Genomic DNA, 22876 nt, shown 5'->3' with positions numbered 1-22876 from the left:
GTGTGCAGGTGTGGTGTTGGTGTCTGTCTGTCAGATTCCTCAGTCAGCACCTGGCAGCAGCTTCTCTCAGCCTGATCCTCTGCAGATGGGCAAGAATTCCCTGCTTTATCCTGGAATGCAGGTCCCTGAGCATCACCTGCCTCTGCCATGGCAGCCTGGTAGCAGGGAGAGCAGATCTCTGTGTATTCCCCGTGAGAGGGGAGGCAGCAAGGCTGGGATATTTTTCTGCAGATTTAGATCACAGACTGACTGAATTAATAACTATTTTCCAAACCTCCCTTCTCATGCATGTGACTTACAGTAAATGTCTAATCTAAGGATATATGTTGTCTGTAATACTGTTAATTAAAATTTTATGCAAATGTCTGCTGAACTCCTGATGTTCAATGTTAATTTTCACACTTGATATTAAAAGCTTTTCCTATATTTCCTGTGCATGCTTAGCTGGGCTGTGCAGATATTTACCTTCAGGCTGATACAAAGGGCATTTTATCAGTGCAGACAAATCCTGCTTGGAGTTTTGCATTCCAGAGGTGTGAATGGATTCTGCTGAAAGCCTGTCTATAGGTGGATTTGTGGGGCTGTTTGCTTTGAACTGAGTTGATGAAGGACTTTGTGGCTTGGCCTTGGCTCTGTGTTAGTCTCAGCAAGTTAAAGATGTTTCCTCATGCAGACTTCGTGCACTGAGCTTCATCTCTTGTGAGAGGGATGAGGATGAGAGGCAAGAATTCCTTCTGTCTGCAGTTGTGTGCAGGAGAGCACCAGGAGAATTCATTATTTGTGTCATGGAACTGCTGGAATAGGGAGAAGGGCATGGGGTGCTTCCCTCCAGGTGAGCCCTGGTAACACAGGTAAGCTTCACCTTCTTGTCTGCACGTCTGTTTGCTTTGCCCTTTGGAGATGCCAGGTACCTCAAAATCAGAGCAAATAGCTTATGGGTACCAAGAGCAAACGTGAGGAAGGCTCCCCAAGACTGTTGAACCTTCACAGAAATCTGCTCAAGCCTTTTTCCTGCTAACCAGGAACAGCTTTAATCAACTGGTCTCACTTTCTGCTTTCTTTGCAACTCTGCTGTTAAAAATGCAAACTCACATTTTTGCTGAAGTTGCAAATGCATTGTGCTTCCTTGTGGTTTGTTGTGAGAAGTTAATTCACTGAAAAAAAAGAAATCTAAACTTTCTGTGTAAGAATTTGTTAGAATGTGTTAGAAACTCTCCCTCTTTTATGCAGTTGGGGTGTTTGGCTTTTTGATCTGTTCAATGATAAAAGGAGTTGTTGTGATGCTGCAAGATTTGAAATAATCCAGGAGAAGGCTTCCATGGTGTGGTGAGGGAGCAGAGTGAGTAAAGCAGGGACAAAACCAGAGCTCTTGGGTGAGGGTCAGTGCCAGGGCAGGACCCTGAACATTGGAACAGCTGCACTGCTGAGGGGAGCAGCAGCTCCATCAGCTTTCCACCCTGTCCTCCTCTGGGTGTTTATGATGAGCTTTAGAATAAGTTGGTTTTTATGGGCTGTGAGTGGGGTAAGATGAAAACACGTCCATCAAGAAAAGGAAAAAACAAACCTTAATATTTCTCTCATGAAAGGCCTTGGTTTTCAGGACTGAAGATATGAAAGTGAAGAATCCCTCAGCGTTGATGGATTGATGGGTTTTGAGTCTATTACAGAACAACAAGTGAAATATTGAATTTCCTGGAAGTGTGTGAATTGCTGGCTTCTCTTTCCCCAGTGTGTTCCCTCCTGTGTTTGCTCTGGGATTGTTTTTCCAAAGTGCTCCTCCAGACTTAGAGAAGCTTCCAAAGGAGTTCTTCCTTTGGTTTCTTCTCCAAACCCGAGTGCCTGCTTTCCTAGTGGGCTGTAATTGGGAGGGAATGAAGACTCTTTGCTCTGTTTTTTTAGACCTTGACAGCTTTGTGTTGCATTTAATCAGCTCCAGAAGTGATCCGGGGTTGGGTTGTTCTTACTTGAAAAACTTCAGAGACTTGGAGTATTTTTCCTGTGCTGTTGTGTAAAAAGGGCTGGATTTGGTTTCAGAGAGAGAAAAGGGAAGCAGTTGTGTTGTGAGGATGGTTAAATCTTCAGGGACTTTTACATGTGAAGTATTAAAATGATTTTTCCAAAAGCCTGTGAAGTTGTAAAGTGAGAAACTTGTCTATGACTGGGGAGATACACACAGGTGAGGAGGCACTTGCTCCTGTAGGGTACTTGTAAAAAGATTTTGGGGAGGCCTCTCATCCGTGGCCTTGAAAGAAATAAAACTTTCATAAGGCAGGAATGTTTTTTGTAGATTTGCAGTGGGTTAAAGGACAGGAAATGGGGTTAGGAGTAGATGTTGGTTCTCACAGGGAAGGGCTCTTCCCAGCCAAGTGTCCTGCCAGAGATCAGTGCTCTTGCAAATACTCCCTTTAGCAGATTGGCCTGGAATAATAAGATGGCTAAATTGAAGCAAATTAGTCAAATTTGAATGTAATCTTGAATTGAAAGGAATGATGAAAGATTGAGACCTGCTGAGGGATAAAGTGGCAGGTGAAATGCACAGGGAGAAGAACTGTGTGTATCCCAAGAAATGGGAGTTTAATCTGTGCATGGAAATGGCACTGCAGTAATTTGGAGAATTATAACAATGTCAGGTTTGAAATCTGTGCTTTCCTTGTCTCTGTGAGGGATGAGGTTGGTTCTTGGAGTGTTTGGAGGAACATAAAGGACACCTGGATGGGAATCTCTGTGAACATGGCCAGCTCAGTTCAGAGTCCCTGCTCAGTGTTTGTGCTCTCAGGGCTGCTCTGTGCTCATGGAATCTGCCAGTTTGCTCAAGTAATTTATTCCAAAGCTTAATAGGCCTCTGTTTACTTGAAACAGTGACCTTAACTAAAGAACTGACCCAGCTTTCCAGCTCCACAGCTTGTCCTTGCCTTTTCTTGCCAGTCATTTTGGCTTTACAATTCCATTCTCATAGAATTAAAAATTCTTTGGTGCTGAGTGGAAGCCGCAGAGCAGAAAGTGTGGATCTGCTGAGTGTTCTCAAATGAACAAAGTAAATGCATTTGGGAACAAAAAAAATTCCTTCTGATCTACTTATCATGAAAGGTCACCTTGAGTTGGAGTGTGTTGGGCCACAGGATCTCTGTCCTGAGACTGAAAGGGCTTTAAACTTACCCAGGGTTTCAGAAATGGCTTGGTTGATTTTTAGGAAGTTTGCTTGTCCTGTCTGGATGCAGATTCCAAGTGTTAGAGGGCTGCTGAGCGTGGAATTCCTCCTGTGGTTTCATCTCAGCTCTGTAATTTTAAAGTCCTAGGTAGGCTTTACACTGGAAAATAAATCTCCAGGTTGGACTTTGTTTCTGGTTTGCTTTTCAGATTTTGCCTTTGTATCAGCGTGATTGTGTTCTTGCTTTTGTTTTGCTCAGCACTTCAAGTTTTTAATCTTCAGTGTTTAATGTGACTCGTGAGAAGAACAAGTTGTTTTCAAATTCAGAAGAAATTCGAGGAGGAAAAAATTAATCTAGGAAAACGTCTCCCAAGTGTGTGTGTGCCTTGCTGGCTGTGCAGAACAATCAGACCCAACTAACCTGCTTTGTTTTCTTTCTTCGCTCAGGTCATGATTTTCATTTTCTCATGTCATTCTCTTGAGGAGAGGAAATGATTGTAGTGGAACGTGTCACAAGCACGCCACTGCTACGGAGCCTTTGCTGTTCAGAAACGTTCCTGGAAGAGCAAATTTAGCCCTTTGCTGTTTGTGTTGTGGAATCTGTCTTGGGAAAAAGGGAAATAAAAATGACGACTTCGTCTATCCGACGGCAGATGAAGAACATTGTGAACAATTACTCAGAGGCCGAAATAAAAGTTCGGGAAGCGACCTCAAATGACCCCTGGGGTCCTTCCAGTTCCTTGATGACTGAAATAGCAGATCTGACCTACAATGTTGTGGCCTTCTCTGAAATTATGAGCATGATCTGGAAACGACTGAATGACCACGGCAAGAACTGGCGACACGTCTACAAGGCCCTCACTCTCTTAGATTACCTGATTAAAACTGGCTCTGAGAGGGTGGCCCAGCAGTGTAAAGAGAATATTTTTGCTATCCAGACGTTGAAAGATTTTCAGTACATCGATCGAGATGGGAAGGACCAGGGCATCAACGTGAGGGAGAAGTCCAAGCAGCTGGTGTCCCTTCTGAAGGACGACGAGCGCCTCAAGACAGAGAGGGCCCAAGCCCTGAAGACCAAAGAAAGGATGGCTCAGGTGGCCACTGGGGTGGGCAGCAACCAGATCACCTTTGGCCGAGGCTCCAGCCAGCCCAACCTGTCCACCAGCTACTCAGAGCAGGAGTATGGCAAGTCTGGAGGGTCCCCAGCATCCTACCACGGCTGTGAGTACAGCAAACTCGTCCCAGATCCTTTTCTTTGGAGGGCTCCTCCTGGGGCTGGGAGGGAGTGAGTGAGTGAGTGGTGCCTGTGGGAGGGTGAAACGCTGCCTGCCAGGGGGTCTGGGATCCCTCTGGATCTGCTCTGTGCTGTTGATGGCTCTGCAGATGCCTGGGTAAATATTTGCTTTGGAGAGGATGTGTGCACTGATGGAAATCGATTTTAAAGGCCCTTGTTTACTGTCAGTTCCAAAGGTAGCAGTGCCAGGCTGCTCATGTGAACCTGGTCCAGTGTTTGCTGTGGTGGGGAGGGTGTGAAGGGGATTTTCTGTTTGTTTCTGGTTTTAAAAGGAGTGCTTGAGATGTATTCTTTTTGTTCAGGATGGAATCATAGGATTGTTTGGGTTGGGAGGGAATTTCAAGCTGATCTCATTCCACCCCCCTGCCGTGCTCAGGGACACCTTCCACTATCCCAGGTTGCTCCAAACCCTGTCCAACCTGGTCTTGGATTAAGAATAAATAAGAAATACAAAATATTTCCTGGATCATTTTGCTACTTTATGTTGCTCCTATTGTACTTTGCTGTTTAAATTTCCTTTGTTGCTTACTCAGCAGTTCTTGGAGGAGGAGTGCTTTAAATCTGTATTTAAATATTTAAATTCTCAGTATTTAGTGTGTGTGTGTGTCTGTCTGTCCTAAATACTAAATACTATACTTCATTCTTAAAAAATGAATACAGTGATGTGGGAAGAACAAATTCTTTCCACCACTGCTTGGTGGGACTCCCTGTCATGTCAGGAAGAGGCCTGATCTGGCACTAAATCCTCCTTAATGTAAGTAATGATCTGATGAAAGCTGCTTTGGCTGGAATGTCAGTGGTTGTGGTCTAATTCTGAAGGGAAATCTTTTCTTTAAATGAATGTTTAGAGAGTGTGGAGGGCTGTGACTGAGCCAGGGTGCAGGAACCATTGAGCACCAGCTTTAAGAATCTGAAGTTTCTCATGTCCTGCGTCCCAAAGTGCTTCTTAAATCAGAAATCCATGAGTGGGGTCAGCCCTGCTGACATTTGCAGGAGGAGATAGCAGAAAATCAAACCAGGATGGAGAAGATATCTCTGTTTAAAGCTCTGAAGACAGGCAGAAAAAATGATTTCCAAAAGGAAATTTTTTTAGCATAGAGGGTACAAAAAATGTCAGTGAAGGTACAAAAAATGTGAGTGAAGGTACAAAAAATGTGAGTGAAGGTACAAAAAATGTGAGTGAAGGCTTCCAGCTATGAGAAGTTTTGATCTTGGCTTTTAATTAGCAGTAGGATGACAAACATCTTAATTTTTCTGTAATAATAGTTTTTCTGTATTTATACAGTTTTTCTATAATATAGAATATTATATATAATATAACCATACTTGAGCAATATAACCATACTTGAGCACTGTGCATTTTTAAAGAAAACCTCATACATTGTTACCTCAACAATAACAACATTTTCCCTTTTCAAACCTATAGATTATTGTTGACTACAACAAAAATTCATCATTTAGAAATAGCTCGAAATACTGATTTTAACTTGGGCTGGTGGGCTAAAATAACTGAATTTGCACACCTTGGGTTTCACAGAATCACTGCTCCACCAGCCCCAACTTTAATTAATGCCTGAAACCATTGTTTGGAATCCTCCATGCTCCCAGAGGCTCCCAAGGGTTCCTCCAGCAGGGCTGAGCCATGCAGGGCGTGTTCCCCAATTGCTCCTGGGCTGCTTTAGGAATTCGGATGGGAGAAGGACTTGGGCTGTTCCTCACTCCTCCAAGGGTGCATTTCCTGCTCCCTCCTCCCTGTGTGTGTCCTGTGGCAGGATTGCTTTGGAGGTAAAGATTCCTTAAGCTTTTTTTTTTTTCCTCATTCCTTAAGAAGCTTTAGAAATCTCAGAGGTTTTTCTCCTCCCCCCCTTGGTTCTTCCTCTGTTCCAGCTCTCCTGGGCTTTTTTCACAGTGGATCAGCAGAAATGCAGGTGCCTCTCAGGTTGTCTATTTAGAGTTTTAAATGTGGTTTTTTGGCTGGTTTAATTGAGTGGAGCAAAGCAAACCAGCACCTTCCAGAACAGCTGTGCTGAGTCCCTCTGATATTGGGAAACTGGGAAGAGCTTTATCCCAGGAAACGAGGAAGGAGTTTCATTAAAATCCAGACATTTAATCTGTTACATAAATGTAGGGTTATTCCTGTGCCTGCTAAATTTGATGGAAAAGATGCTTTTCATTATTTAAAGTGAAAGAGATTGTATCCATCCTGTATTCTTTTTTTAAAAAAATTAAATTTTTATATATAATTATATATATTTTTATATATAATTATATATAAATATATATATTTTATATTATATATTTAAATAAAAAATACATTTAAAATATAAATTAATAACATCTATATTTAAATTATATATTTTTTATTATTAATACCCTTCTTTTGTGCAGAAAATCTTGATTCAGAAAAAAGAAATCTGTAAAAGGAATGAAGTTCTGCCTCACTCCTGGGAAATACTCCCCTCAGAACATCCCTAAGATGCTGTTGCTGCTCTGTATATTCTGGCAGAATTCTCTTTCATTCCTCTGAGCCTTTGAAGAGGAGATCAGAGACTTTTAGATTTGCCATCTACAGCAGAGATTTGCCTCTTCAAAATGTCCAGCCACCCTCTTTGCTGAATGCCCAGCACTGCTTAGCAGGCAAATAGAAATAAAGAAAATAGAAATAGAAATAAATAAAGTTTGGGAGAGTGGCAGAGCCCTTTTGGCAGCACCACCCCAGGAAAGGTTTCATCCCTCAGAGGTTTGCCCTCTGCACATTTTACTCTTGCTCCTTCTAGAGTTGGGTTATAAACCCTCATTTTTAGCGCTTTCTTGCAGAAGCAAGAGCTGAGAGTTTGGTAATTCCTGAAGAACAGCTCCCCAGTAACTCCCAGTGGATACTGGGGAGGATGTGAGGGAGCTCTGCCCTCTCCTTTCAGGCACTAAAAATGCAGTTTTGGTTAAATCAGTGAAGCCTTTTTGGGTCAGTTTTTTGGAATGTTGAATCAGCTGCGCTGCACAGCCAGCACTGACTGAACTCTGCTCCAACTCCTCCTCTCCTCCAGCTTCCCAACCTGGGCAGGTTTGCATGGGGACAATTGGATTTTTGCTGGATGTTGCCCACAAGGGATTTTCTTAAAGAATTGCTGGTTTTTGTGTCCCACATTCATCCTTTGTAACTAAATAAAAGCAGTATTGATACCCTGTGTAGTGAGAGAGAATTCAAGATGGAAAAGGATCTCTTGGCTGATATCCAATCATCCCTCACTGCTACAAGCAAATAAGGGTATTTTCCCCTGTTTTCTTGTGAATATTTTCATTTCATCTCTGAAAATCCTTTAGAAACTGTGCAAAACGAAACGGTGCAACTTGATGGTTTTTAATAAAATCCTTTCCCCCAAAGCTTTGCCTTAATGACTTTGTTGGCCCTGAAGATCTCTGTGCTTGGATAATTCCAGGGAGCACATTATGGCATGTCAATTGGAAAAGTTTTTTTTTTCTACCCAGTCTCATAACCTGAAAATGGAAGCTATGAGAGGTACTCAAAAGCAAAAAGCAGAAATAAAGCTCCTCCCAACCTCCATCTTGTCAGCAATTTCTGACATACTGGGAGCAATTGGTTTTATCTTCCAACTTCAAACCAGGGACAATTAATGCTCAGATTAGGAGCTGTTAAATATTCCATGACAAAATGTATCATTTTTATTTATTTTAGAAAATGTGCCAGTTCTTTAGAGTTGCATCAAATCAGGTTTTATTTCACCTTAAGGAAATATTTTTGTGTAGTGCTGAAAGCAAACTTACTGGGGAGAGGAAGGGATATAAAGCAGATATTAAAAATCTTTTGGAGCAATAGTCCCTCACTCCTAATCTGCCTCTGGGTCTAAATAATTGGCTTTTTGCCTGACATTTGTCACCCAGTTTCAAAAACTTCAGCCTCTTGTTCCTGGCCTTGTTTCATCTCCAGCTGCCAGTGACCACTTAAATAGGATTCTGGATTTATGGCTGCACAGGGAAAAGTAGGATGTTCTTAATTTAGACCTCTTAAGCCTGGGCTGGGGTGCTGCTGGTGGTGTTCTAAAACCAGGTTTACTGAGGCCACGCTTTTGAAGAGATCCAGTCCTGGTAGGGCCAAGCTGGGGTGTCGAGGTGTTGTTTTGGGTTGTGCCCACATCCTTCCCTTTTTCTGTGCTCCAGGAGGGGATGGGAAGATGGGATGGGAAGATGGGATGGGATAATGGGATGGGATAATGGGATAATGGGATAATGGGATAATGGGATGGGATGGGATGGGATGGGATGGGATGGGATGGGATGGGATGGGATGGGATGGGATGGGATGGATGCCCTGATTCCAGTGACACAAACCCCGATTTCAGTGACACAAATTCTGATTTCAGTGACAAACCCTGAGTTCAGTGACACACACCCCAATTTCAGTGACACAGACCCTGATTTCAGTGTCACAGACCCTGATTTGAGTGTCACAGACCCTGATTTCAGTGACACAGACCCTGATTTGGGTGACACAAACCCTGATTTCAGTGACACAGACCCTGATTTGAGTGTCACAAACCCCAATTTGAGTGACACAAACCCTGGTTTCAGTGTCACAGATCCTGATTTCAGTGTCACAGACCCTGGTTTCAGTGTCACAGACCCTGATTTCAGTGTCACAGACCCTGGTTTCAGTGTCACAAACCCTGGTTTCAGTGTCACAAACCCTGATTCCAGTGTCACAGACCCTGGTTTCACTGTCACACACAGCTGGGTGTGGCCTGGTTTCAGCAGCACTGCCTGAGGTGGGCTCAGCTCAGCTCGCTGTGCTCAGAGCCTGCTGGAGAGAGCAGATGCTGAAGGATGCACTGGGAAGGGCTTTTATGGATCTTGGGAAATGCCAAGTCTTTAACCTGAACCTGGCAAAATTCTGGGAGCAATTTGCTGTAGCTGAATTAATGAGTTTTATATTTGCAGCGATTATTCACGTTCAGTTGACTCGTTATTTAAAACCAGTTTTGTGAAGCCTCAGCAAGTTTGTGTTCACTCATCTGTTTCTGTTTTGTCTCCCCTTTTGCTTGGAGTAGAAAATAATTCAGAGGAATTGCTGGTTTGGGTTTGACACAATTGGAAATTTATGAAATCCAGAATGGTTTGGGTTGGAAGGGACCTTGAAGCTCATCTTGTCCCAGCCCCCTGCTATGGGACACTTTCCACTATCCCAGGTTGCTCCAGCCTTGAACATTCCAGAGATGTGGCAGCCACAGCTTCTCTGGGCAGCCTGTTCCATTCAGAACACTCCTCTTTTTAAAGGGTTTGCTTTTTATTTAATCATTATGTCTTTAATAATCTGTTCTGCCTCTCTACAGGTTGGAACACATCCCTGCCCTTCCACCTTAGTCAGGGAATATAGGGAATATCACCCAGCAGTGAATCTGGCTGAGCAGCATGGAGAATTCCTGTAGTTTGAGGTGTTGAGGGAATGTGGCAGACTCCTGTCAGATGTCATTTGACAGCTTGATTAAATCCTCTCATCATACATTTATTTTTCTGCTGCTGAGAGTGAAGGTGGGAGGTGCCGCTGGTGCATCCAGACTTTGTAGTGACACTGAATTATCCAACTGTGTCCATTCACACGGGGCTTGGCATCACCTGAGAGGAAAATGCTCCCAACAGAACAGACCTGAAGGATTTGTTGAGTGTTAAAGGAATTTCAGCAGCTCTCAGTCTGCTCAGTGCAATCAGAATCCTGCAGGAGGGCTGAGCAGCTCCACCTTGTCACACTCATCAGTGTTACCAACTCTCTTCTTGTACCTGAAAGATTCCTTCATTCCCAAGGGAAAGGTGGATTACACAATTCCTTCTAGATTAAACAGCTTGTACTTGCCTTTCCATCATTTGCCTTTTTTAAATTATCCCATTTTATTGGGGTGGTTGTTCACTGGCACACTGACAGATGGGATCTCTGCCTGCTTCCCAAGTGAATTGCTGTTGATTTCTGAGTTCTTACCTTGATATTATTTCAGTTTTTCAAGTCACTGTTGGGTTTTGCCCACTTTTGTAGGTTCAGTGAGTGTGTGAGGAAGCAGCTTTTCATTCTGAGAGCTGAATTCTGGTCTAGCCTGACACTAAAGAAAAAACCCAGAAATAACAAAAACAGCCCCAAAGCCCAAGCACAGGATTCTGAATGAAAATACAGTCTGATTTTGATTATTAATTCAGGCTCTGCTCTCTGTGTCCTGTATTTCACTTTAACTCAGCCAGATCTATAACCAGCTACAGAGGCCTTTTAATAGAGCCAAAATATAGGAAATTATCAATAGCTGTGTCTGGGAGCTGTCCCAGCCTGGCCAGGCACAGATGGTGCAGCAGAATCCTGCTTTAGTGATTAACTGAGCCTCCAGATGATTTCCTTGAGCAGCCAGCCCTGTGCTCCCTGCAGGACCAGATCCCCCAGATTTGCTCCTGGTGGGACTGGGATCCCCAAATTCCCAGCAAAGCAGGGTTTAGCAGGGTTTCAGAATTGATCTGTTGAGTCCCATCTTCCATAAACATCTGAGTTAGCTGTCATGTGCTGGGGATAAGGGATGCTTTGTGTGCCACCATCCTGCTCCTGAGGCTGTCACCTTCCTGCTGGATCCTGGGGATTCTGACCTTACAGCAGCATGAGGCCCATATGGACAGGAATCTTAGGGAAAACTTGTCAGCTTACTCCCAAGAATGGTGTTTTGAATTAATCCTTTTCAAAAAAAAAAAGAAAAGAAAAGAAAAGTGCTGGCAGCTCTTTAATGTGGATGATTTTATAACACTGCAGAGGCTTACATGGAAAACAGCAGCATTCCTATAGTTTGTTTTTTTAATTGAGGCCCGAGGAAGAACTTCAAATAGACATTTTCCCCTTTTATTTTAAGTAAAAAGGAGCTGGAAATGCCTTTCAGAGTTAATGATAGCGAGTAGAATGAATTGCTGGAAAGCCCAGAAATGGGAAGGAATGACCTGTGTGTGTGTGAGTCCCTGGTGTCCATGTGGGAGTCCCAGAACTGCCATTCTTGGGATCTCTGGGAGCTCATGGACCCCCCTGCCAAAGCCAAGCCAGCCCTTCCCATGCCTGGCTGGGAGTGCAGAGCCAGGGAAAGGCTTGGAGTGGGATGCAATCCCTGCTTTGATCAGCTTTTCCAGGCAGGAATCACTGGGCAGTGAGGTCAGCAATCCTTTGTGTGGAAATGGGAGGAAGAGCAATGGCATCGAACCCACTTTGCATCATTTTCATTTTAATGCCACTCTGCCATCAGGCCCTTGGTCGCTGTGGAATGCAGGGATGTGAGCAGAGCTGGAAAAGCTGGGATGCAGGAAATGCAGGAAATCCCATTTCCCCCCCACAGTTCAGGCCCAGCAGAGCAGAAGGTTCCTCCTGCTCCTGCTCCAGGTGCCATCTGTTCTCAGGTGCCTCTGCTGCTGTCCCATGTGTCCCAGGCTCTGTTTTTAAACCAGTTAGGACTCTTTCCTTCTCTAATCCCTGCTGCAGAACTGCTCTTCTCCATCTGCATCTCACATCCATTCATGGCCAGTTTATACCATGAATTCTTGCCCCTTTATCTGAAATAGTTTTTCTCTCTCTCTGAGGTATTTAACAACCATAAGCTGCTCCATCTTCTTCTGGCAAAGATAAATAGAAATCATTCTCTGTTTCCAAAGGGAAGCGTTTCCACCTCCATCCTGGTTTAAAATCATCCATTTTGGATTAGAATGATTAGAATTAGTGCTAATTTATCACCTGTATTAGGTGAGTGGCTGGGAATTATCACATGCTTTAATCATCATATTTTTAATGTAATATATTGGAGAGCCTGGCAGTGACTGTTGGAGCAGTAAGTACTCATCAACCAGGCTAAATTTAATTATTTTATATGAAAAAGTGTGAAAGAGTAATAGAATTGAGCTATGAGGAGCATCTTAATTGAGGTAAGGTTGGCTTGAGAGCTTCAGGATCAGCACAGGGTGGAAGAATCCTTGTGGGTGATAAATTAGTTTATGTCTGTAGAAGCAGATGGGGTGGGAGGGCACCTCGGGGTGTGGTGGGAAGGAGGAAAGGTCATTCCTTGTTTATGGAGAGTCCTCTTCCTTCTGGCCTGCTGGATGAGAAAGTTCCACTTGTTTTGTGGTGTCATTTTGGCCTGAAACTTCAGGAGGGAGAGACAAGACTGGGAAATGTTTGGAGAATTAAAGTAGTGATGAAAAAGTGGTTTTCAAACCAAATTTGGCAATCTCATTTTCACATGCCCAGCTGACCTGGTAGGAAGAAACTTGATTTCTTGGAGCTTGACACACTAGTTTGAAACATTCAATTAAATGTATTAAATGTCAATATATATTTTGCCAAACTAATCATCAGTCCAGCCACTAAATACAAACTTCCTTGCCAAAGCGAGGTAGAATTTCTGCATGAATGATTTGGATGCTGAAGAATTGTCTGAGAGAGAGTGAGCACAAAATTGTTCAATTACTATACAGTGCTAAACCTGCTAGTGGTGTAGGATGGGAATTTCACATGCTCCTGGAGTGAAAACAGCACTAAAAGATGGTTTGTGTGTTGAGAAATTGCATCTTTTAGCTGTCAAGGTTGGCTGTTCCTTGAAGAGGAGGAGGAGATACCCCCAAAAAACCCCAACCAACCCCAGAAACCAACCAACACCCCCTACCCACTTCCCAAACTCTTCTTTAGCAGAGAATGAGCCTGTATTTGTTTAAATTTGGAGTCTGAATAGCTGGTTTGTTTATCCCCAAGCCTGCTCAGCAGTTAAGAATAGTTCTTTATCTTCCCATTAAGACTGTATTATTTTACAGAAAAGTGGGTGGTATCCAGTTTTACCCTGATATTGGCCCATTCCCAGAAGATCCTTACTGACACTGGAAGATGGAAGAAATACTCACAAATGTTTCCTTCAACAATGAATTTTTAAGTCAAGAGCTCTGATACACTCCAGCATCAGCTGGGGGTACTTCTTATAAAAAAAACTTTGATTTTCCAGGAATATTTTTCCCTTAAAGCAACTGAACTGCCATGAAGAGCTAAATGATCCCCTCACCTCTTCACCCTGGGGGAGCTCTGACACCAAACACGGGGTGCAGGAGCTGAGCCTGCCCCCGTCTCCTGCAGGGTGCTGGGCTGAATGTGCTGAGCCCCATCTCCTGCAGGGTGCTGGGCTGAATCTGTGCCCCATCTCCTGTAGGGTGCTGGGCTGAATCTGTGCCCCCATCTCCTGCAGGGTGCTGTGCCCCTGTCTCCTGTGGGGTGCTGGGCTGAATCTGTGCCCCCATCTCCTGTAGGGTGCTGGGCTGAATCTGTGCCCCATCTCCTGCAGGGTGCTGGGCTGAATCCGTGCCCCCATCTCCTGCAGGGTCCTGTGCTGAATGTGCTGTGCCCCCGTCTCCTGCAGGGTGCTGGGCTGAATGTGCTGAGCCCCATCTCCTGCAGGGTGCTGGGCTGAATCTGTGCCCCATCTCCTGCACTTTGCTGTGCTGAATTTGTGCCCCATCTCCTGCAGGGTCCTGTGTCCCATCTCCTGCAGGGTCCTGTGCCCCATCTCCTGCACTTTGCTCTGCTGAATCTGTGCCCCATCTCCTGCACTTTGCTGTGCTGAATCTGTGCCCCATCTCCTGCACTTTGCTGTGCTGAATCTGTGCCCCATCTCCTGCAGTTCGCTGTGCTGAACGTGCCGGGTTTTGGCTTTTGTGTCCCTACAGCGACGTCCCCGCGGGTGTCCTCGGAGCTGGAGCAGGCGCGGCCCCAGACCAGCGGCGAGGAGGAGCTGCAGCTGCAGCTGGCGCTGGCCATGAGCCGGGAGGTGGCGGAGCAGGTCGGTGCCCGTGTAGGTTTTCCAAAGTGTCCCTGCTTGGAGAGTTCACAGTGCAGCCTGGTTTGGTTGGTTGATTTTATCTTATTTTTATTTTATTTTATTTTATTTTAAATTTTATTTTATTTTATTTTTTAAATTTTGTTTTGTTTATTTTATCTTATTTTCTTTTAATTTGAATTTAATTTAATTTTATTTTTTATTTTATTTTATCTCGTTTTTTATTTTATTTTTATTTTTTATTTTATTTATTTTGTTTAATCTTGTTTTATTTTATTTTTATTTTTATTTAGTTTTATTTTACTTTCTCTTATTTTTATATTTTATTTTATTTTATTTTATTATCTTCTTTTCCCCTTTCCCCTTCCTTTCCCTTTCCCCTTCCTTTCCCTTTCCCCTTTCCCCTTCCTTTCTCTTTCCCCTTTCCTTTCCCTTCCCCCTTTCCCTTCCCTTCCCCCTTCCCCCTTTCCTTTCCATTCCATTCCATTCCATTCCATTCCATTCCATTCCATTCCATTCCATTCCATTCCATTCCATTCCATTCCATTCCATTCCATTCCATTCCATTCCTATTTTACTTTATCTTATTTCATTTATTTTATCTTATTTTATTTTATTTATGGCAGCTTGGCTTTGCTCCAGGTAGAATCCTGTGTGTGGGTTGGTTTCTTTTTTATTATTATTATTCTTCAAATCTCTTTTTAAAGTAACTTCAGCCTCCGAGCTGTTGAGACTAGTGGAAGATGACAGTCACTTTGAGAGAAGACTTTGTGTGGGAGGATGTTAATCATCACATTACTGAAGATGTTTTCAGTTAGGAAGAGCTGAAAGCATGACTGGTCCTGAAATCTTCATTAATGTCAGTGAATTCTGATTCCAGTGGAATTTGGAACAGCCTGTTCGTTTGGTGGGAGTTTCTGGAACAGGAGGGTGACCTGACACAAAGTACCAGAATATATTAAAAAAAAATGGATTAAGGAAATTGACTCCTGATCTGTCACCTGAGTTATGTTACTGTGCTAATTCTTAGCAGCTTCATTCTGAATTTGGAGTAAATTTGGATAAAATGACTGCATTTTAATACATAACAAAGACAAATCTCAGCTCTGAGTGAAAATTCAAGTCAGCCATGCTGAGTGCCTGGAATATTTTAGAGGATTCCTGTAACAATTTAGTTTACAGCTGTATGTTAAGCATGAATGCTCGGAAAGGGAAACTGTAACCCAGTAAACTTTGTCATTATTGAGCAATAAAGGGAACTAAAATATAAATCAGCTCCTAAGCATTTGAAGTAGCTTCAGAAATGACAAGCTGGGGGATTAGTCAACTTCTGAGAGACATGATGCAAGCAGAGATATTTAAAGGAGTTGAGTGTGGCATAAACATTGTAGTTACAGATGTTTAAACCTTCAAATTACACCTGCACTTGGCAAGACTCAATTCCCTCGGTGCATCTCGCACCAGCGTGGAGGGAAGTGAACAAAGGCAGGGGAAATTCCAGTTTGGCTCCCTGCAACCCTCAGTGGTGATCTGAATGCTGAAAAACCATGATGCCAATTTAAAAATGGCTTATTCACTTCAAGTTCTGTGGTGTTTCTAACAGAATTTTGGAAAGAATGGAGCAACACCAGGGTAAATTTAAAAATGGCTTGTTCACTTGAAGGTCTGTGGTGTTTCTAACAGAATTTTAGAAAGAATGGAGCAACACCGGGGTAAATTTAAAAATGGCTTGTTCACTTGAAGTTCTGTGGTGTTTCTAACAGAATTTTGGAAAGAATAAAACAACACCAGGGTAAATCCCAACCAGCAATGACCACAGCAGGGTCGGGGTGCTCCCGAGGCACGAACCCCAGGAGAGCTCCTGTGCCTGGTGTGTGCTGTGTGGAAATGGAGCCTGTGGAGCACAGGGGCAGGGCTGGAGCCCTGCAGGGAGCAGCAGCAGCTCAGAGCAGGCTCGTGCTCGGTGTCACCAGTGTTGGTTTCCTTTGCAGGAGGAGCGCCTCAGACGCGGGGACGATCTGAGATTACAGATGGCTCTGGAGGAGAGTCGCAGAGACACAATTAAAATTCCCAAAAAGAAGGAGGTAGTGCCTTGGCCTAAGAAATTCCCGGTTATGCTGCCAAAAGCTGAATTACAGTAACACAAATTTAGCTTAATACCGAGCTCTTTTGTGCTTTTGGGTTTGCTTTGTTGTGTAGCTTAAAGCTTCTTCCTTGTGGGTTAAATTTGGAGCTAGTCAATGCAGGCGTGTAAAAGGAAAAATAATAATAATAATGATAATAATAATAATAATTGCTTCTTCACTCTCGTGGGTTTGTACCTCAGCCTGGCAAGGCTCTTGAGTAAAGCTCAGCTTCTTCCTGCCCTCAGCACACCACCCTGTTGGACCTGATGGATGCCCTGCCCTCCTCGGCACCGGCCCCGGCCAAAAGCGAGCCCTGGGGACCTCCTGCTGCTGCTGCTGCTGCTGCTGCTGCTGCTGCTGCCAACCAAACGGATCCCTGGGGAGGATCCACAGCTGCAGCCCCTGCCTCCGACCCCTGGCAATCATTTGGTAAGAGCAAACTGCCAGGAGCACTGGGATTTCAAGGGTTTTGCTTTTTAACCTTGCACTTCAAAGTTCCTCAGTGTCGCACTCGTGTACGAGTCCATTTTCATTCATTTCACTAAATTCCTCATTTCCAAGCAGTGGAATGAGGAGCATCAAAACACCAATGGCAGTTGCTTTTTTTTTTTTTTTTTAAGCAGCTGAGTTTCTGTGTGGTTTTTTAAGCAGCTGAGTTTCTTCTAAGGAAGAAGAGAGTGGCACTTCTGTTGTCTTTACAGCAAAACCAACTTGTCCAGCTGGTGTCTCACTGCTGGCTGTGTCAGTGCCATGGGTTTAGACTGTTCCCAGAATTTAATCTGATATTAGGCAGGGTGCTGAGCTTAGGAAGGCCATCAGTGTGAATTATCATGTCTTTAGTTGCTCCTAGAGAATTATAATGCATTTGTGTATGGTCAGAACCAAAAGGATTAAATTACTTAAATGAAGATTTTTATAGCAGACAAAAAAATTCAGGTTGCCATTTAAAATACTGAGTGTTCCATAGGATTCCAATGCTAAATCCATGGAATATATCTGAAGGGAAAGGTGCAGTGTTTCACATTTTAAAGAGCAGCTAAGCCAAATTTTTGTGTGGTATTTTGGTTTTTTGTGTGTGTGTTGCTGCCTGTGTGGTGGGCTGATGTCTGGGTCAGCCACAGCCTGCCAAGGAGTTACTCCTTGGATAAGAAAGTGGCTGGTTTCTCACAGTGTAACACTTGGAACTGGAGGTGGATCTATTTTTTGGTTGGAATTTTTGACTTTTTTAAAGGGCAGGGAGTTTCTGTGCAAATCTTGATGAAGATTTCCATGAAGATTGACACCTTTGTTCTGTCAGTTCTGTTTCGGGCTGGTGATTCTACAACCTGTGCTCCAAAATGCTTCCAAGCTGTTTGCAATCCACACACCACCATCAGATTCCTGATGAAAAATTGGAAGTTTAATGATAAAATGCCTTGTTTGGGGACTTTTCCCTGCTCATGATGGCATGAAAGGCACCTACAAAGCTCCTGGGCCAACTGCCAGGTCATCATTCCAAGAGTCACCTGCTTTTTTTGGTGATAGGAACTGAGAAAAAGCCCAGATTTTGGGCCCTGAGGCCACCCCGTTTATTTTTCCATGGCTTAAAGCAGCCAAAATCCCCTTTCCTCAAATCTCCACCTGATGTGTCACCCTGTGACAGGATTTTCCTTGTACCAGTTCCAGCTGTAGCATCTCCTCAGTGCTTCCCAGCTTTCTTTCACCACAGCACAATCCCTGCTTCCAGCCCGCTGGATTCTCCCAGGAATAGTCTCCAAGATGCCAGTTCATGAATTTGCTGGTAAAAAAATGACTCAGGAATCTGCATTTCCCAACTCCTGCCAGTGCTGTGGTGTTCCAGTGGAGCTGATGGAAGCTCCAGGAAGGGATTTTCCCGAGCATTCTCGTTTTGAGTGCTCCTTTTAGGGAAGAAAGGACATTTTGGGAAATGCTGTCATTAGTGTGGCACTGCTCCTGCCTCAGCACTGGGGACAGTAAAGGAAATGGGAGTATTGCTGTGAGAATAATGGGCCTTCCTTGGAGAGTTTTGGCATTTCCTGCTCTGGAGCTGTAGTGACCACGTGCCTGCTGATGAAACAAAACCCAAAATTCCAGCTGGAATTTGTGCCACTGTGTGGCACAGCATTCCTGATTTACAGGAATATTGGGATGCCGGGGGGGGGTTGAATAATGGAGTTTTAAAAGCTAAAATAATTTTCAGTTGTAATTTGAAATCTGCAGGATATTGAAGGTCAGAGTTGTTGCATGTGGGTGATTCTGTCCTGCTCTCTTGGGTTATAAAATCCTCATTTGGGAATCAAACCTTTGGTGATTGAATTTGTAGGGATGAAGAGTTGTCAGCATGTTCCAGTAGAAATGAGAACCCTGAGCACACAGGCATTGGGTTAAAAATAATAAAGGGGTATCAGTGGGCAGCTTAGATGTGTGTCAGGAGTGCTTAGAAATGGGAATAAAAAAGCACAGCTGGCTCAGGGGAGCTGATTATATTTTTATAAAATAGCAGTGGGTTTAAAAGAGTTGGAAAACATTCCCTCTGAATCTTACAGCTTCCTTTGTCCAAGGGTTAATGTTGTGTATCTCACACCTTTTACCTTTGGGATTTTTATAAATTCACTTTCCCCTGAGTTCATAAATAGACCCTGTGATTTAGGTCACCTCCAGGCAGGGATTGTCACTTGTGGTGGCAATGTCAGCAACAAAGGCAAGTTTATTTTCTTGCTGGAACTGCAGGTATTTGTATCCAGAGAGGGGAATTGTTTATTCCTCTGCCTTGCCAGGAATTTCCTGGTGCTGTTGTTGGTCAGAGTGTGACAAATGCTGGGAGTGGCTGGTGCTGAGCTGCTGCTCCCATTAATGCTCAGTGTTAATTGGGAGGAGGAAAGGCTCCTGGGAGGGGTCAGTGTCCAAGGAAAGGCTCCTGGATGGGGTCAGTGTCCAAGGAAAGGCTCCTGGGAGGGGTCAGTGCCCAAGGAAAGGCTCCTGGATGGGGTCAGTGTCCAAGGAAAGGCTCCTGGATGGGGTCAGTGCCCAAGGAAAGGCTCCTGGATGGGGTCAGTGTCCAAGGAAAGGCTCCTGGGAGGGGTCAGTATCCAAGGAAAGGCTCCTGGATGGGGTCAGACTCCAAGGAAAGGCTCCTGGATGGGGTCAGACTCCAAGGAAATCCAAGGAAAGGCTCCTGGATGGGGTCAGTGTCCAAGGAAAGGCTCCTGGGAGGGGTCAGTGTCCAAGGAAAGGCTCCTGGGAGGGGTCAGTGTCCAAGGAAAGGCTCCTGGATGGGGTCAATCACCAAGGAAAGGCTCTTGGATGGGGTCAGACTCCAAGGAAAGGCTCCTGGATGGGGTCAGTGCCCAAGGAAAGGCTCCTGGATGGGGTCAGTGTCCAAGGAAAGGCTCCTGGATGGGGTCAGACTCCAAGGAAAGGCTCCTGGATGGGGTCAGACTCCAAGGAAAGGCTCCTGGATGGGGTCAGTGTCCAAGGAAAGGCTCCTGGATGGGGTCAGTGTCCAAGGAAAGGCTCCTGGATGGGGTCAGTGTCCAAGGAAAGGCTCCTGGATGGGGTCAATCACCAAGGAAAGGCTCCTGGATGGGGTCAATCACCAAGGAAAGGCTCCTGGATGGGGTCAGACTCCAAGGAAAGGCTCCTGGATGGGGTCAGTGTCCAAGGAAAGGCTCCTGGATGGGGTCAATCACCAAGGAAAGGCTCCTGGATGGGGTCAGTGTCCAAGGAAAGGCTCCTGGATGGGGTCAGTGTCCAAGGAAAGGCTCCTGGATGGGGTCAATCACCAAGGAAAGGCTCCTGGATGGGGTCAGTGTCCAAGGAAAGGCTCCTGGATGGGGTCAGTGTCCAAGGAAAGGCTCCTGGATGGGGTCAGACTCCAAGGAAAGGCTCCTGGATGGGGTCAGACTCCAAGGAAAGCTTTCCAGAGAAGCAGCACTGACTTCTCTTCCTGCTGATTCTTCTTGCAGGTGCCAAACCAGCTGCTTCTGTTGACCCCTGGGCAGCACCAGCAGGATCCACAGCTCAGCCTCTGGCCAAAAATGTGGACCCTTGGGCTCCTGCTCAGCCATCTTCTACTGCAGCAAAATCTTCTGTGGATCCTTGGGGATCAGCACCTGCAAACAAACCTCTCTCTACTTCTGGTGAGCAATATTCTCATCCCATATGCATCTTATTTGAGTAATGAGGAGAAGTCCAAATGGTTTTCTTGCATTGTGTGGTTCAAAGAAGCTGGACAATTGGCAGAATTGGTCTTCAAAATAAAAGGGACTTGGAATAACCAGCAGGAAAAAGAAATTTGAATGTAATTATTCAGACTTACAGCTCTGAATTCGAGGTGCTGCTTCCTGCTCTGTCCCTTCTATGTCTCCTCCTGGTATTTGTGGCTGCCTGCTGAGCACTTGGGACTGCTGCTGCTCTTGGGTTTTATCTTTAATTAGGCAAGGACTTAATTTCTGGCAATGAATGATACTCTAATTTCACCTTTCCTCATGATGAATAGCTCTGCAGATGGATGTCTCTGCAGATGTAGATTGACAGGTTGAGCAGCTCGGAGGAGACTTTTAGAGGTGCAAATGAAGGTTTGTTCCTTCAGACTGAGGGTGTGAAACCCTCCCTGAGCCCTGGTAAAGATGTAGAAGGTGCTGCTGTAATTGTCTTTTCATGCTCTGTAACTAATACAACCTTGATGAGTGTTAATACCTGGCATTTTCATATTGGCACCGTGGCTAAAAGCATCCAAAATGCATTTTCTGCTCATCATTCATCCCAGAATACAACAGACAAAGGGATCTGAGTGCTGCAAAAACTTCTCTAAGCAGCTTTTCCTGGGCAAAGGGCAATAACTGGAGCATTGTGAAATGAGCCTTTAGCTATGGTGGCTCTTTGTTCTTGATAAATATTGTTTTTATGTTCAATTTTCACCTTCTCTTGGGTTTTGTCATCTTGTGCTCTTCTTGCTTGAAATGTCCTGAAGGTTAAAAATAAACTAAGAAAACATTTCAGCTAATTAAAAATACCCACACAAACCTTAAAGCTGTTCAGGAGTGTGATTGCTGATCATTTAGGTGTTGTTTCTGTGCCTCCCAGTCTGAGGTAAGAGTGTGTCCACATTTGGCTGTGGTGATGTTTCATTGATTGCAAGCTCTGGGTGAGTGCTGGTGCTTCAGCTAACGGGGCTTTGCCACCTCCACGACCTCTGCTCTGGCATTCCTCCTCCTTTCCACTTGGGAAGCACAAATGAAATCATCACTGGTGGTGTTTTCCTTGAGGGCTGATTAACACTTGATAGTTGAGGCTGTAAATCCATTTCTGTTCTCTCCTTCCACAGCAAGATCTGCTTGTCTCTAATGCAGACACTCAATCAACCAAACCCCAGCGTGCTCAGGTGTGCCCTACACTGATCCAAAAGCAAACTGCTCTGATTTAGTTGTTCCATGCTGTCAGAAAGGACAGTTCTGTGACATTCTGCTTCTCCCAGCTCAGAGTAGGAGCACTCCCAGCTGCTGCCCTGGAACCTGTGGTGGCTTCTTGGTGACAGGAACGGGTCAGGAATTGCTTCCAGGAGGATCAGCTGTGTGATGCAACTGAAGATGTGTTAATGACAGGGCTGTCTTGTTGTTTTGAACAGGAAGTACATCTTTTGACCTCTTCAGTAATTTGAATGGTACAGTTAAAGATGATTTTTCTGAATTTGACACACTTCGAACTTCCAAAAAGCCAGGTACGAATCAAATTCTTAGCATGTGGACAGGTTGGGTGACAGTCACGGCAACAAATGTCTCTGTTCTTAAATTTTATTGAACAAAAAAAATCAGTTTCCACAAAGGAAGTGATGATGCAGCAGTAAAAGCTCCTTGTTCCCATTTTGGCCTGTGCATGAACTCGTGGGGAATGGGCCTTTTGTACTCCATGGAATTGCACCGTGTGACCTTTTGCTGCATTGACCCAGAAATTTGTTGGACTTCCTAATTTCCAGTGTCCAACGTGTTTGGAGCAGGGCTTATGCTCAGAGACTCAACCAGAACCATGCTGACTGAATCTCTCAAATGTGTAAATTCCAGCAGGAAGATGAGAAAATACCTTCTCTGAATACTCTGATTTATTTTGCCTCTGGTCAATGGTCAGTAAATCAACACTGCCAGACCCTGTCAGTGCTGTGGTAGCATTGCTCTCAGGATGGTTCTGCCTGAAGCACAGCTGGGCTTTTTGAGGAGCCAGCCCTGGGTGGAATCCAGCTAGGAAGGGCACAGCAGTGGTGTAGGGCCAGGGCACGAGCCAAGGCTTTGGAGTATCTGTTCCTTGGAGCCTGTGAGTCCCACCTGGAGCAGCAAAGCTGTGGGAATTCCAGCAGTAGAGCGCTGCAACTCTGACTGTAGCTTCTTCATGCTCTGCTAAAGGACATTGAGCTGCTTGCATGCTGAAAGGGTGTAACAGCCTGAAACACTGAGCCCTGACTAACACTAACTTAGCATAAAGCATC

General features: G+C 44.5%; 1 protein-coding gene across 2 annotated transcripts in view; it reads left to right on the top strand.

Annotated features, from left to right (window-relative positions):
• EPN2 (epsin 2) overlaps positions 1-22876 on the top strand; it is a 44444-nt gene that overhangs the window by 15660 nt on the left and 5908 nt on the right. Inside the window, exons 2-7 of one of the 2 annotated variants that reach the window (XM_036392178.2) lie at positions 3596-4369; positions 14163-14275; positions 16264-16356; positions 16644-16827; positions 20364-20537; positions 22025-22117. In XM_036392178.2, coding sequence (XP_036248071.1) covers positions 3775-4369; positions 14163-14275; positions 16264-16356; positions 16644-16827; positions 20364-20537; positions 22025-22117 — 1252 coding nt within the window. In that variant the 5' untranslated portion in view covers positions 3596-3774. The remainder of the gene's footprint in view (positions 1-3595; positions 4370-14162; positions 14276-16263; positions 16357-16643; positions 16828-20363; positions 20538-22024; positions 22118-22876) is intronic. The other variant, XM_036392179.2, reaches the window with a different exon arrangement.

This window comes from Molothrus ater, chromosome 16 (genome assembly GCF_012460135.2).
Source record: "Molothrus ater isolate BHLD 08-10-18 breed brown headed cowbird chromosome 16, BPBGC_Mater_1.1, whole genome shotgun sequence".
Classification (NCBI taxonomy): domain Eukaryota; kingdom Metazoa; phylum Chordata; class Aves; order Passeriformes; family Icteridae; genus Molothrus; species Molothrus ater.
The sequence above is the reverse complement of the archived record's forward strand: the minus strand, read 5'-3'. Positions and strand labels throughout refer to the sequence as shown.